This window comes from Bos indicus x Bos taurus, chromosome 1 (genome assembly GCF_003369695.1).
Source record: "Bos indicus x Bos taurus breed Angus x Brahman F1 hybrid chromosome 1, Bos_hybrid_MaternalHap_v2.0, whole genome shotgun sequence".
In the NCBI taxonomy this organism is placed as follows: Eukaryota; Metazoa; Chordata; class Mammalia; order Artiodactyla; family Bovidae; genus Bos; species Bos indicus x Bos taurus.
In genome coordinates this window covers 71,942,023-71,957,282 of record NC_040076.1, presented here as the reverse complement: position 1 = coordinate 71,957,282, position 15,260 = coordinate 71,942,023, and the positions used below count along the sequence as shown (strand labels likewise).

Sequence of the window (15,260 nt, the reverse complement as noted above, 5' to 3'; positions counted from 1 at the left end):
CACCACCTTCAATAACAACCAGTTCTTGCTCCTCACAGGCCTCTTCTCTAATTGTACCTCCTCATAATTCTAGAGTAAAAATGTTCAATGAGAGCTTAAGAATTTGGGTAAGGGACATTATATAAGGGATCAAGATCTTAAAGTAGAGAAATACCTTTTTAAAGTGTCAAAGTTTCCATGATGTCCTTACTGGCCCAACTCTGTTGATGTTGCTTAGTTGCTCAGTTGTGTCTGATTCTTTTGCAACTCCATGAACTATAACCCACCAGTTTCCTCTGTTTATGGGATTTCCCAGGCAAGAATACTGGAGTAGGTTGCCATTTCCTTCTCCAGGGGATCTTCCCAACCCAGGGGCTGAACCGGCATCTCCTGCTTGGCAGGAAGATTCTTTACCACTGAGCCACCTGGAAGCCCTAATACAGACTCTAGAAAGGGTTTAGAGTTCTTAGTACTAAATAGCAATACTTTGACAACTTGCTTTAGATTTGGATTTTTTCGTTTAAGATTCTACCAGTCTCTCAACCCCAACCAAAGGATATAAAGGGGTGAAACCAAAAAATAGCTGCTCATAAAAGCAAAATCATTAACAAAAATACTGTAGGAGGAGTCTGTTTAGATATTTTAAATTCTGAGGTCCCCCCTGACACATAGTGTTTTGTTTGATTTAGATGCAAATCTACCCAGAGAAAATGGGTACCCTTATTGCACTACTCTGTGATTCTTTTTAAAAGAAAGAAAGAAACTTTATCCTTCTACATATTCTCTCATACATCTACCAGAAAACCAAAGCTACATCTTCTGCTATCTACCTTAAGAGTTTAAAAACTTTGTTTCATAAAGTCCTCAAAAATAAATGTAATACATCAGGGTAAAATAATAATAATGATGACAACAGTAACAATGATCCCATACACATAGTTTTAAACAGAAAATAACATTTCTGAAAATAGTATCTTTACCAAAAATTCTAACATTTGTTTTTAAAAACACTTGCCTGAAGTTTGCTAGGGTTCCTCAGAAAACTTTCAGGTAGCATGTGCCCCTCAACATAGACCAGGAGTACAGTGGTGCCCAAGAAGAGTGCTGAACTAAAAATAAAACAGATGGGATTCTAACCCTGGCTCTGCCTTTTCTAGCTCAGTGATTTGAACCACCTCCTCTTTACTTTTGGGGCTTTGCCACTGTCATCTAGAAAATGGAAATAATCCGCTTGCCCCACCTACCTCACAGGACCATTGTAAAAATCCAAAACACACTATATCAAAGTGCTTTGAAAATTACAGTGTACTGCACAAAAATAACTTATTACTAAACATTTTCTGAAATTTTTGTCTTATATATATAACTAATAGCTACTGCTTTATATATTTTCTATACTATTTACATTATATATACATATTGCATAATTTCAAAACATTTGAAAATCTTCAGTCTAATTAATGTATCTTACATCACTGCTATTCAGAGTGCAGTCTATTCAACAGCATTGGTGTCACCTAAAATCTGGCTACACAAACAGAATCTCAGATACCAAGACTTACTGAATCTGGATCTGTATTCTCACAAAAACCCCACATATTCCTATGCACAGTAACATTTGATAAGCACTGCTTTCCAAAACAATTCCATTTACAATAATAAGTAAATAAACAGAAAATTATCTTCAGAAAAAAGTATTTCAAATAAACACATTTAGTCTCCAGAAATTTTAACAATCAACAACGGTTACTTAAAATCAGAAGCCATGTCTTATTCATTCGTATATTTCTGTTATACAACAGGTAACATTTCTGAGATAGAGACAAAAAAAAAAGAGATTATCAATAATTAACACAGAAGATAGGAATCAATGTACGTTTACCCCTGCATAGAATATGACAATTTAATATCAATTATTAAATAAATACATATTCAGTATTTCTGGCATTAAGCTTTAAAAAATGGAATGAGTATTAAAATTTTTATATTTGAACACGGCCAAACCCAAATATACAACCAAGAATGGTTCGGTTACATATGCTATCCATTAAGCAACACAAAGTTATACTGCAATCTATTTGATGGAGAAGGAAACAAACTTCCAACAGTATAAAAGATGCCTAGTCAGACAGGGTTCAAATTCTTGCTCTGGCATTTCGATTAAATTTTCAACCAACTACTTAACATCTCTAGCCTCAACTTCTGCATGTGTAAAATCGGGATAATATTAGCATTTACCTTCATGGATATAAAAGAAATCATGTGACCCATCTGGCACTGTAGGCACAAATCAGTATGCAAAACAGGAACTACTGTTTTAAAAAGTTAAAGTAAAATTTACCTTATCAAGTTTCAGTTCCAATTCTGCCACATCTCCTTCCACTTCTTCCAAAGCAGCCCTAAAAAATTAAACAAAAATAAGTTATTTTGTGTTTAAATGTACACTTTACTCTTGAAAAGTAACTCCAAGTGAAAAAATAGGTATGAATGCTTAAAAACTACACTTCATGTACAGTACTAATTCCCTTAGAACAAAGTATGAATATTTCATAATCATGTGTTACAACAGATGAAAGATTATTGTTTAAGGTAATGAGAGAACACAAGCTAAGTTACTCAAAGTATTCATAGTCTTCAAATTAATAACACTAGTTAGAACTATTTAGCATTAGGTTTTTTAAAACAAGCAAGAACTTTTAAAAGTTGAGCCTTACAAAACTCGTATTTCTATTCAACAAAGCACATGTAATCAAACAGCAAAGCATCATTGGCAACCAAAAATAAAGGCTTTTACTTTTAGAAATAGTCAGAAAGATATATATTACCCTTATTTAATACACCATTTTGTTTCCAATGTATTTTTAAAGAAATCAGCAGATTCTTTTCCCCTAGGAATGACAAAATTCTAACACTAACATAGTACTTGATAGGCGCTGTAGGGCAACATTTCCAAAATTGGAAATTAAGGGGTGAAGAAAAGCAGCAACTAAAACTTTTTAAGGATAGTAAGGTTTTATACTTAAGATTTTGTATACTTAAGAAAGTGACAGAGGATGAGAGGTTGGATGGCATCATCAACTCAACTGGACATGAGGCTGAGCAAGCTCTAAGAGATGGGGAAGGACAGGGAAGCCTGGCGTGCTACAGTCCATGGGGTCGCAAAGAGTCAGACACAAATGAGTGACTGAACAACAACAACAATACTGAAGAGTAAAAAAATGTTATTCAAATTAAAAAATGTTATTCATCTACTTTAAGCTATCAGTTTAATTTTCAGACAACTACTCGATTAACTAGCAACTTCACAATATCTGTTTTTTCATTTACCAAAATTTGTTTCAAATGGATAACAGTGGAGGAGCAGCCACCCAAAACCCATTTTGAACTCTGGGCAAGAATTCTCAGTTAGTGTTAAGAAGAGAAAAATAGCTAAGATATAAGCTCTACTCCCAAAAGTACCCACTTAACCTCTGTGTGGCCTCTTGAATGACCATTATTATCAGCTTGTGGTTCTACTTTCTGCATACATGCTCAGTTGCTAGTCATGTCTGATTCTTTGCAATCCCATGGACTGTAGCCCACGAGGCTCTTCTGTCCATAGGATTCCCCCAGCAAGAATACTGGAGTGAGTTGCCATTCCCTTCTCCAGGGACTCTTCCTGACCCAGGGATGGAACCCATGTCTCTTAACGTCTCCTGCACTAGTAGGCGAATTCTTCACCGCTGAGCCACCTGGGAAGTCCTTCTAATTCTCTATCTGGCAACATTCATTGAAAAAGTTTTTAACTGCCAAGATAAGAAAATTATGTAACTATAAATTACTCAGGAAAGAAATGCCAATTCTATAAAATGAAATACCTTAGCACATAGTTCAAGAAAACAGAAGGCGCTATACTTCCACAGCACAGAAAGAGAAATTCTTCTCTCAAACTAAAAAGTTCGTCATTTTCTGCAGCAGTTTTTCAAATGACACATTGTTCCCTTAGCCTAGATAACATTTCCCCTTCACATTAACCCTCATCTCTTCATTTCAGTTCAGTTTAGTCGCTCAGTCGTGTACAACTCTTTGCAACCCCATGAATCGCAGCACACCAGGCCTCCCCGTCCATCACAAACTCCCAGAGTTCACCCAAATTCATGTCCATCGAGTCGGTGATGCCATCCAGCCATCTCATCCTCTGTCGTCCCCTTCTCCTCCTGCCCCTAATCCCTCCCAGCATCAGAGTCTTTTCCAATGAGTCTACTCTTCGCATGAGGTGGCCAAAGTACTGGAGTTTCAGCTTTAGCATCAGTCCTTCCAAAGAACACCCAGGACTGATCTCCTTTAGAATGGACTGTTTGATCTCCCTGCAGTCCAAGGGACTCTCAAGAGTCTTCTCCAAGACCATAGTTCAAAAGCATCAATTCTTCGGCCCTCAGCTTTCTTCACAGTCCAACTCTCACATCCATACATGACTACTGGAAAAACCATAGCCTTTTGACTAGACGGACCTTTGTTGGCAAAGTGATGTCTCTGCTTTTGAATATTCTGTCTAGGTTGGTCATAATTTTCCTTCCAAGGAGTAAGTGTCTTTTAATTTCATGGCTGCAATCACCATCTGCAGTGATTTTGGATCCCAAAAAAATAAAGTCTGACACTGTTTCCACTGTTTCCCCATCTAATTCCCATGAAATGACGGGACCAGATGCCATGATCTTCGTTATCTGAATGTTGAGCTTTAAGCCAACTTTTTCACTCTCCACTTTCACTTTCATCAAGAGGCTTTTTAGTTCCTCTTCACTTTCTGCCATAAGGGTGGTGTCATCTGCATCTCTGAGGTTATTGATATTTCTCCCGGAAATCTTGATTCCAGCCTGTGCTTCTTCCAGCCCAGCGTTTCTCATGATGTACTTTGCATATAAATTAAATAAGCAGGGTGACAATAAACAGCCTTGACATACTCCTTTCCCGATTTGGAACCAGTCTGTTTTTCCGTGTCCATTTCTAACTGTTGATTCCTGACCTGCATATAGGTATCTCAAGAGGAAGGTCAGGTGGTCTGGTATTCCCATCTCTTGAAGAATTCTCCACAGTTCTTTGGGATCCACACAGTCAAAGGCTTTGGCATAGTCAATAAAGCAGAAATAGATGTTTTTCTGGAAATCTCTTCCTTTTTCCATGATCCAGCAGATGTTAACAATTTGATCTCTGGTTCCTCTGCCTTTTCAAAAACCAGCTTGAACATCAGGAAGTTCATGGTTCACGTATTGCTGAAGCCTGGACTGGAGAATTTTGAGCATTACTTTACGAGCATGTGAGATGAGTGCAATTGTGCGATAGTTTGAGCATTCTTTGGCATTGCCTTTCTTTGGGATTGGAAAGAAAACTGACCTTTTCCAGTCCTGTGGTCACCGCTGAGTTTTCCAATTTGCTGGCATATTGAGTGCAGCACTTTAACAGCATCACCTTTCAGGATTTGAAATAGCTCAACTGGAATTCCATCACCTCCACTAGCTTTGTTCATAGTGATGCTTTCTAAGGCCCACTTGACTTCACATTCCAGATGTCTGGCTCTAGGTCAGTGATCACACCATCGTGATTATCTTGGTCGTGAAGATCTTTTTTGTACAGTTCTGTGTATTCTTGCCACCTCTTCTTAAAATCTTCTGCTTCTGTTAGATCCATACCATTTCTGTCCTTTATAGAGCCCATCATTGCATGAAATGTTCCCTTGGAATCTCTAATTTTCTTGAAGAGATCTCTAGTCTTTCCCATTCTGTTGTCTTCCTCTATTTCTTTGCACTGATTGCTGAGGAAGGCTTTCTTATCTCTCCTTGATATTCTTTGGAACTCTGCATTCAGATGCTTTTATCTTTCCTTCTCTCCTTTGCTTTTCGCTTCTCTTCTTTTCACAGCTATTTGTAAGGCCTTCCCAGACAGCCATTTTGCCTTTTTGCATTTCTTTTTCTTGGGGATGGTCTTGATTCTTGTCTCCTGTACAATGTCACAAACCTCTGTCCATAGTTCATCAGGCACTCTGTCTATCAGATGTAGTCCCTTAAATCTATTTCTCACTTCCACTGTATAATCATACAGAATTTGATTTAGGTAATACCTGCATGGTCTAGTGGTTCTCCCTACTTTCTTCAATTTCAGTCTGAATTTGGCAATATGGAGTTCATGATCTGAGCCACAGTCAGCTCCCGGTCTTGTTTTTGCTGACTGTATAGAGCTTCTCCATCTTTGGCTGCAAAGAATATAATCAATCTGATTTTGGTGCTGACCATCTGGTGATGTCCATGTGTAGAGTCTTCTCTTGTGTTGTTGGAAGAGAGTGTTTGTTATGACCAGTGCGTTCTCTTGGCAAAACTCTATTAGCCTTTGCCCTGCTTCATCTCTTCACCTGCCTCTATGTTACTCATCGTTTAAACAATTCAGAAAATAAAGTGTATTAGTTCAAGGATATCTATTTTTTGTAAGTTGAAAACCTACATGCCCAGCAATAAGAAATAATGTAAATAAATGATGGGATCCCATCCCATCACCAAGGTAGAAGGTTTTTAAATGAGATTGATCTATATCTACTGACATGGAAACATGTACATTACAGTGTATCACAAGGGAGGAAAAGCAATTTACAAAATTATATATAGCGTGAGTCCAATTTCTTTGGGGGGAGGCCTACTGGTATATGCATAAGAAAAAAACCTGGGAGCATATTTACCAGTCTGCTAACTATAACTCTGAAGAATGGGGATCAGAGAGCAGAAAGTAAAAAAAGGGATTTACACTTTTTATGCTTATACTTCAAGACTGTTTTAGTATTTTCAATGATTTTAAATAGCATTTTAAAGTTAATAAAGGGGGTAAGTTCCAACATCCCCTTCCCAGGAGGTATGTCCTCTTGGTATCTCTACCTCTGTCTACTTCTCTCACTAGTCTAAGCTCCAGGTAGCAGTACAGACATTCAAAATGTCTGCTGAGCCAAAAAAGAAACTCCACAATTAATTACTGTCAGAAACTTTCTTCATTTACACTGTTTTTTGGCCTCACCATATGGCTTGCAGGACTTTTAGTTCCCTAACCAAGGTATGAACCCAGGCCCCCAGCAGTGGAAGCATGAGGGCCTAACCACTGGACCACCAGGGTATTCTGTCTCCATTTATACTTTTAACCTTCATTTATTTTAGCTTGATTCAATCTTCAACTTTAAGAAAATTACCTAAAATAATCAGCTTTAAGATCTGATTTTATCAGTGGTTTCTACTAAATATACAGTTTGATAGAAACTTCATGTACATTTCTCAATTTTATTTCATTGTAGCATTCTATGAATTTATTTATGAAACACTTTTAAACACCCTTCTTTAAAGAGGTAAAAGCTATGTACAAAACTAAGAGAGAAAATGTGTTTTGCCTATCATTTCAGATTAAAGCCCTTTGTAATCACATATTCAAAGAATAAAAGGTTATCATGAAGGTTTCTTCAACATTTCACCTTCTCTAAGGAAAAAATCTCTGTCCTTGGTTATTTAAGATGTGTTTGTGAAAACTTGTAGCAATAAGTAAATAGTCAGTGTCTAAGGCAGCCTGTTAAGTTGCTGTATATCCTTACTATAAAAAAGTAAAATATATGGAAAGAACATGATCTGGGTTCAAATTCTGTCCTACCACTCATATTTAAGGCTAAGGTATTTTATCTGGTTTTTTCACTGTAAACTGAGTAAAGAAATACCTATTTAAAACAAAGGTTAAGTAAAGGTTAAAGGAGGGACTGTCCATATCACTGGCCACAGTACATATGTCATCACAAAAAAACTCAATCCATAAGAACTTCCTTCTCTGCTTTCCCTTCCCTGAATTCTGAGGTAAATTTTACCTTCTTATTACTTCTACTCATAATGCAAGAGAATCATTCTGGAACACATCTTTACTATACAAATGAATAGGTAAAACAATCTAGACAACAATCCTTCAAATAGTGAAAGACAGACATTATTCCTTTCCAACTCTCTCAAATACTTATTGAGCATATGAAAGTGAAAGTGAAAGCCGCTCAGTCATGTCCAACTCTTTGGGACCCCATGGACTATACAGTCCATGGAATTCTCCAGGCCAGAATACTGGAGTGAGTAGCCTTTCCCTTCTCCAGGAGATCTTCCCAACCCAGGGATTGAACCCAGGTCTTCTACACTGCAGGCAGATTCTTTACCAGCTGAGCCACAAGGGAAGCTCAAGATACTGGAGTGGGAAGCGTATCCCTTCTCCAGCGGATCTTCCCTACCTAGGAATCGAACCGGGGTCTCCTGCATTGCAGGTAGATGGATTCTTTACCAATTGAGCTATCAGGGAAGCCCTTATTGAGCATATAATTTTGTAAAATGTGTAAGGCATTAAAGGGAACACATTACTGAACCTATCCTCCATAGCTTAAATGTAATAAAATTTATTAAATTTTAAAAGTTATACATACATTAACAATGAAAGAAAACACATGATTAAGTAGCAAAACAAGAACATGTAAAATAATGTTAAAAGATGGTAAAAATAAAGGGCAAAAAAACAGAAGGCAGTCAGTAGAGTCTGACTGGATTATAATCACAGGATTACGAGAAAGTGAAGTCGCTCAGTCATGTCTGACTCTTTGTGACCCCGTGGACTGTAGCCCACCAGGCTCCTCCGTCCATGGGATTCTCCAGGCAAGAATACTGGAGTGGGTTGCCATTTCCTTCTCCAGGGGATCTTCCCAACCCAGGGATCGAACCCAGGTCTCCCACATTGCAGGCAGACGCTTTAACCTCTGAGCCACCAGGGAAGCCCAAAAGAAAGTGAAAGTGAAGTCGCTCAGTCATGTCCAACTCTTTGTGACTCCGTAGACTGCAGCCCACCAGGCTCCTCTGTCCATGGGATTCTCCATGCAAGAATACTGGAGTGGGTTGCCATTTCCTTCTCCAGGGGATCTTCCCGACCCAGGAATCAAACCCAGGTCTCCCGCATTGCAGCCAGACGCAGGCAGTCAGCAAATGACAGCCTATCAGACAATGTGGCCCTTAACCTACCGTCACACAAACAGTAAGCTAAAAATTTTTGCATTTTTAAATGGTTGAAAAAAAAAAAGAAAAATATTTAATGACTTATGAAAATCATATTCCAGTGTCCATAAATAAAGTTTTATGGAATCGTAGTCAAGCTCATCCACTGACACATTGCCTATGTAAGCTCTCACATCCTACTGGCAGAGTTGAACAGTAGGAGAGAGAACATATGGTCTAAAAAGCTTAAAATATTTACTACTACCTGACCCCTTATGGGAAGTTTACTGACTCCTCACTATAAATATCAAATGCAAGAACATGGATAAAAATGCTTTTTAATATATGAATGACATCAGTTCAGTTCAGTCGCTCAGTTGTGTCCCACTCTTTGTAACTCCATGGACTGCAGCACACCAGGCTTCCCTGTCCATCACCAACTCCCGGAGCTTGCTCAAACTCACATCCATCATGTCGGTGATGCCATCCAACCATCTCTTCCTGTCGTCCCCTTCTCCTTCTGCCTTCAACCTTTCCCAGCATAAGGGACTTTTCCAATGTTCACATCAGATGACTAAAATACTGGAGCTTCAGCTTCAGCTCTTTCAACAAGTATTCAGCATTGATATCTCTTAAGATTGACTTTGATCTCCTTGTCAATCTTATCAAGCAAGGTTTGATCTTTGATCTCCCTGTCAAGCTTATCAAGCAAGGTTTGATCTTTGATCTCCTTATCAATCGTATCAACCTTGTCAAGCAAGGTTTGATCTCCTTGTCTAAGGGACGTTCAGGAGTCTTCTCCAGAACCAGAGTTCAAAGGCATCAATTATTTGACACTTTGCCTTTTTTATAGTCCAGCTCTCACAACCATACATGAGCACTGGGAAGACGATATCCTGACTATACAGACCTTCGTTGGCAGAGTAACGTCTGCTTTTTAACATATTGTCTAGGTTTGTCATAGCTTTCCTGACAAGAAGCAATCGTCTTCTGATTTCATGGCTGCAGTCACTATCCACAGTTATTTTAGAGCTCAAGAAGAGGAAATCTGTCACTGCTTCCACCTTTTCCTCTTCTATTTGCCATGCAGTAATGGGGCTGGGTGCCATGATCTTAGTTTTTTTAATATTTAGTTTTAAGCTGGCTCTTTCACTCTCCTCCTTTACCCTCATCAAGAGGCTCTTTAGTTCCTCTTTGCTTTCTGCCATTGGAGTGGTGCCATCCACATATCTGTGGTTATTGATGTTTCTTCCACCCATCTTGATTCCAGCTTGTAACTCATCCAGCCCAGCATTTCTCATTATGTGCTCAGTGTATAGGTTAAACAAACAGGGTGACAGCAGACAGCCCTGTCGTACTCCTTTCTTGCTTCTTGACCCACATACAGGTTTCTCAGGAGACAGGTAAGATGATATGGTATTTCCATCTCTTGAGAGCTTTCCACAGTTTAATAATGATCCACACAGTCAAAGGTTTTAGCATAGTCGATGAAACAGAGGTAGATGTTTTTCTGGACTTCCCTTGCCTTCTCTATGATCCAGTGAACGTTAGCAATTTATCTCTGGTTCCTCTGCCTTTTCTAAACCCAACATGAACATCTGGAAGTTCTCAGTTTACATAATGCTGAAGCTCAGCATGCAAGATTTTAAACATGGCCTTACTAGCTTGGGAGATGAGTGCAATTGTCTGATGGCTAGAACATTCTTTAGTACTACCCTTCTTGGGAACTGGAATGAGGATTGTCCTTTTCCAGTCCTGTGGCCACTGCTGGGTCTTCCAGATTTGCTGACATACTGAATACAACACTTTGATGTCATCATCCTTTAGGGTTTTGAATAGCTCTGTACAGCAAAGTAATTCAGTTATATATATTCTGTTCTTTTTCCATTATGATTTGTAACAGGTTATAGGCTTCCCTGGTGGCTCAGACAGTAAAGAATCTGCCTGCAATGAAGGAGACGGGGTACAATAACTGGGTTGGGAAGATTCCCTGGAGAAAGAAATGGCAACCCACTCCAGTATTCTTGCCCAAGAAATCCCACAGACAGAGGAGCCTGGCGGGCTACAGTCAATGGGGGTCAGAAAGAGTCAGATACAACTGAGTGACTAACACTTTTAATTTATAACAGGATATTGAATATAGTTTCTATGCTCTACAGTGGGCTTCCCTGGTAGCTCAGATGGCAAAGAATCTGCCTGCAATGCAGGAGACCCAGGGTCAGTCCTTGCTCGGGAAGACCCCTTGGAAAATGGAATGGCTACCCACTCCAGTATTCCAGCCTGAAGAATTACATGGAGAAAAGGAGGCTGGCAGGCTACAGTCCATAGGGTTGCAAAGAGTCAAGCACGATTGAGCAATTAACATACATACATATGCTATACAGTGGGATGTTGCTCTTTGAATCACTTTATTTTTAATAATAACATCATTCTTTTATCTATTCATGTGTCACAGTTTTTTATGATCAACTCACAAAAGAGTTAACTAAAAATAAAAACATAAAACTAGAATGGGAAAAAATACAGCAGCAAGTATTAACACTGAGACATTTCTAGTCACATGGTGATCACTTTGGGCTGTGAATTAAATAAAGCTCTATGAAAAGCACAAAAATAGAACTCTCCCACCCAGATAATTGCACATCTCTGATGTAGAAATAACCTTTTTTTGTTTTTGTTTGTTTTTTATTGAAGTACAGTGATTTACAATAAACTTTATAAACCACTGTTTTTACAAGTTTATCCATAAAAATAACTAGTATGTGTGACAAGAGTATTGCATAGAAAATTATTTGAAAGAAACAGGAAGAGTAATAAAAAAAATTATCCATCCATTTGAGATCCTTTAAAAAAAAAAAAAAACACTTCCACTTCAGCTTTGGCAATATGCTTAATAGGGAATTTATAATCTAAGATTAGGTCACATGATGATGCAACCTAAAATGCTACTATGGGGTGTTCAACATCACTTGTTAAGCACGTAAATATCCTCGAAGCATTAAACATGGATCTGAGGCTCTGTCATAACTACCTCCTAAAGAATTATGAAAGAGATCAAATAAAAACTATAATGTATGGAATTTGAAACATCTATGTTCCTTGTTTTATAAAATATATATATGCCTAAAAAGCTGCATATAAACTGAATAACCATTTACTCAGAGGAGTTGCCTATATGCCTAGCATGACCTACCATTCCCAATCAAATTCTTCTCAGCTCAACAGCTTTACTCACCGTGGGCAGTACTGGGCTATTCTTTGCAAAGACAGGACAATGTCAGGATGAGGGGATAGCTCACTGGCCCTAGGATAGCACTATAGCTCAACAGAGTAAAACTAGATTACCAAACTGTCCATATAATGAGATGGCTCCCCCTGGGTTTTTGACCAGAGAACACTTTTTAAAAGAAATCCTTCATTAGATTCTTTTGTACTGTGAATTGTTTTGTTCAATAAGTTGAGTCCTTTATAATTGGGTCTCTGTAATATCTTTTTTTGTTAAGAGGCACTGGAATGGAGTTTTAAAAACTGTCTGGGTTTGAATCCATATTTTACTTCTTACTACCTACATGGCACTGAGTAAGATCTTTGTGTACAAATTTCATCTATAAAACACAGATAATAACAATTATATTCCATAGAGATGTATGAGAATAAATTTTAAAATACATATAAAAACCTTAGCACAAATGTTAGCTATAATTATCTACTCTATTAAAGAAAATACACGGTCTCTTTTCATTTTCATTTTATGGGGCCAAAAGGGAAGAAAGTAGTGATAAGATTAAGCTATTACATATACCCAACAAGAATTTGAAGTGGTTTAAAAATGAGTAAAAGTATTTCCCTGGTGGTATAGTGGGTAAGAATCTGCCTGCCAAGTAGGGGACATGAGTTCAGTCCCTGGTCTGGGAAGATTCCACATGCCTCAGAGCAACTAAAGCCCATGGGCCACAAAGACTGACATGTGCAAGCCCTTGAACCTGCACACTGTAACTACTGAGACTGCATGCCTCTAGCCTGTGCTCTGCAACAAGGGAAATCACCGCGATGAGAAGCCCGCGCATCACAGCAGAGATCAGCCCCACCTCCACCACAAGAGAAAGCCTACACGCAGCAACGAAGAGCCAACGAAACCAAAACCTTAAAAAAAAAAATAATTTAAAAAATGAAAAGGAGCAAAAACAAAAGTTACAACAGACCTATGATTAGCAGATAAAACAGTAAGTTCAAACTGCTTTAAGAAAAGACACTTCAATACTTTTTACCTCTTACAAAAATTACATATCAAATAAACACTGGAGTCTTCTCCTAACTTCTTCATAACTTCAATCTAGGCCGCATGACTGTGTAATAAAATTTACTTGAAAATCCACTAGGTTTTCCAAGGTTATTAAGGTCGGTTCAACCTAACTCTTTTTGTTTTTGTTGTTCAGTTGCTAAGTTTTGTCCGACTCTCTGAGACCCCATGTTGTGAAACACACCAGGCTTCTCTGTCCTTCACTATCTACCAGAGTTTGCTGAAATTCATGTCCATTGAGTTGATGACACTATCCAATCATCTCATCCTTTATCACCCCCTTCTCCTCCTGCTCAATCTTTCCCAGCATCACGGTCCTTCCCAATGAGTCAGCTTTTCACATTAGGTGGCCAAAGTATTTGAGCTTCACCTTCAGCATCAGTCCTTCCAATGAATATCCACGGTTGATTTCCTTTAGGATTGATTCATTTGATCTCCTTGCTGTCCAAGGGACTCTCAAGAGTTTTCTCCAGCACCACAATTTGAAAGCATCAGTTCTTCAGCTCTCTTCTTCTTTTTGGTCCGACTATCACATCCATACATAATCACTGGAAAAAAATCACAGCTTTGACTATACGGATTTTGTTGGTGAAGTGATGTCTCCGCCTTTTAATACACTGTCTGAGCTTGTCATACTTTCAACCCAAGGAACAAGCGTCTTCTAAGTTCATGGCTGCAGTCACTGTTCACAGTGATTTTGGAGCCCAAGAAAATAAAATCTGTCACTGTTTCCATTGTTTCCCCATCTAACTGCCATCAAGTGATGGGACCAGATGCCATGATCTTAGCTTTTTGAATGCTAACTTTTAAGCCAGCATTTTCACTCTTCTCTTTCACTTCCATCAAGAAGCTCCTTAATTGCTCTTCATTTTCTGCCATAAGGGTGGTGTCATCTGCATATCTGAGGTTATTAATATTTCTCCTGGCAATCCTGATTTCAGCTTGTGCTTCATCCAGCCCGGCACTTCGCATGATGTACTCTGCGTATGTTAAATAAGCCGGGTGACAATATTCAGCCTTGATGTACACCTTTGCCAATTTTGAACCAGTCCATTGTTCCATATCCAGTTCTAACTGTTGCTTCTTGACTTGCATACAGGATTCTCAGGAGACACGTAAGGTGGTGTGGTAGTTCAGTTTCTTGAAGGATTTTCCACAGTTTGCTATGATCCACACAGTCAAAGGCTTCAGCATAGTCAATGAAGCAGAAGTAGATATTTTTCTGAAATTCTCTTGTTTTTTCTATGATTCAGCAGATGTTGGTAATTTGATCTCTGGCTCCTCTGCCTTTTTTAAATTCAGATTGTACATCTGGAAGTTCTCAGTTCACATACTGTTGAAACCTAGCTCAAAGGATTTTGAGCATTACCTTGCTAGCATGTGAAATGAGCACAACTGTACAGTAGTTTGAACCATTCTTTGGCATTGTCCTTCTTTGGTACTGGAATGAAAACTGACCTTTTTCAGTCCTGTGGCCACTGCTGAGTTTTCCAAATTTGCTGGCATGTTGAATGCAGCACTTTAACAGCATCATCTTTTAGGATCTGGAGTAGTTCAGCTGGAATTCCATCACCTCCACTAGCTGTGTTCATAGTAATGCTTCCTAAGGCCCACTTGACTTCATACTCCAAAATGCCTGTCTTCACACTTCTAGCTGAGTGACTGACTACTCCATTCTGGTTATCCAAGTCATTAAGATCTTTTTTGTACAGTTCTGTGCATTCTTGACACATCTTCTTAATCTCTTTTAGTATACTCGTCTTCTTAATCTCTTAAGCATAGGTCACTGCAAGTTCTGTCCCTTTTACTGTTTTCATCTTTGCGTGAAATGTTCCCTTAGTATTTTTTCTTGAAGAGATCTATAGTTTTTCTCATTCTATTATTTTCCTCTATTTCTTTGTACTGTTCACTTAAGAAGACTTTCTTATCTCTCCTTGCTATTCTTTGGAACACTGCATGCAGTTGGGCAT

At 38.5% G+C, this 15,260-nt stretch overlaps 1 protein-coding gene across 7 annotated transcripts in view; it reads right to left on the bottom strand.

The window, feature by feature from the left end:
- Nucleotides 1–15,260, bottom strand: part of ACAP2 (ArfGAP with coiled-coil, ankyrin repeat and PH domains 2) — a 172,251-nt gene that overhangs the window by 106,563 nt on the left and 50,428 nt on the right. For all 7 annotated transcript variants that reach the window (XM_027537850.1, XM_027537869.1, XM_027537859.1 and 4 more), the window contains exon 2: nucleotides 2,321–2,378. In XM_027537850.1, the coding sequence (XP_027393651.1) occupies nucleotides 2,321–2,378 (58 nt within the window). The remainder of the gene's footprint in view (nucleotides 1–2,320; nucleotides 2,379–15,260) is intronic.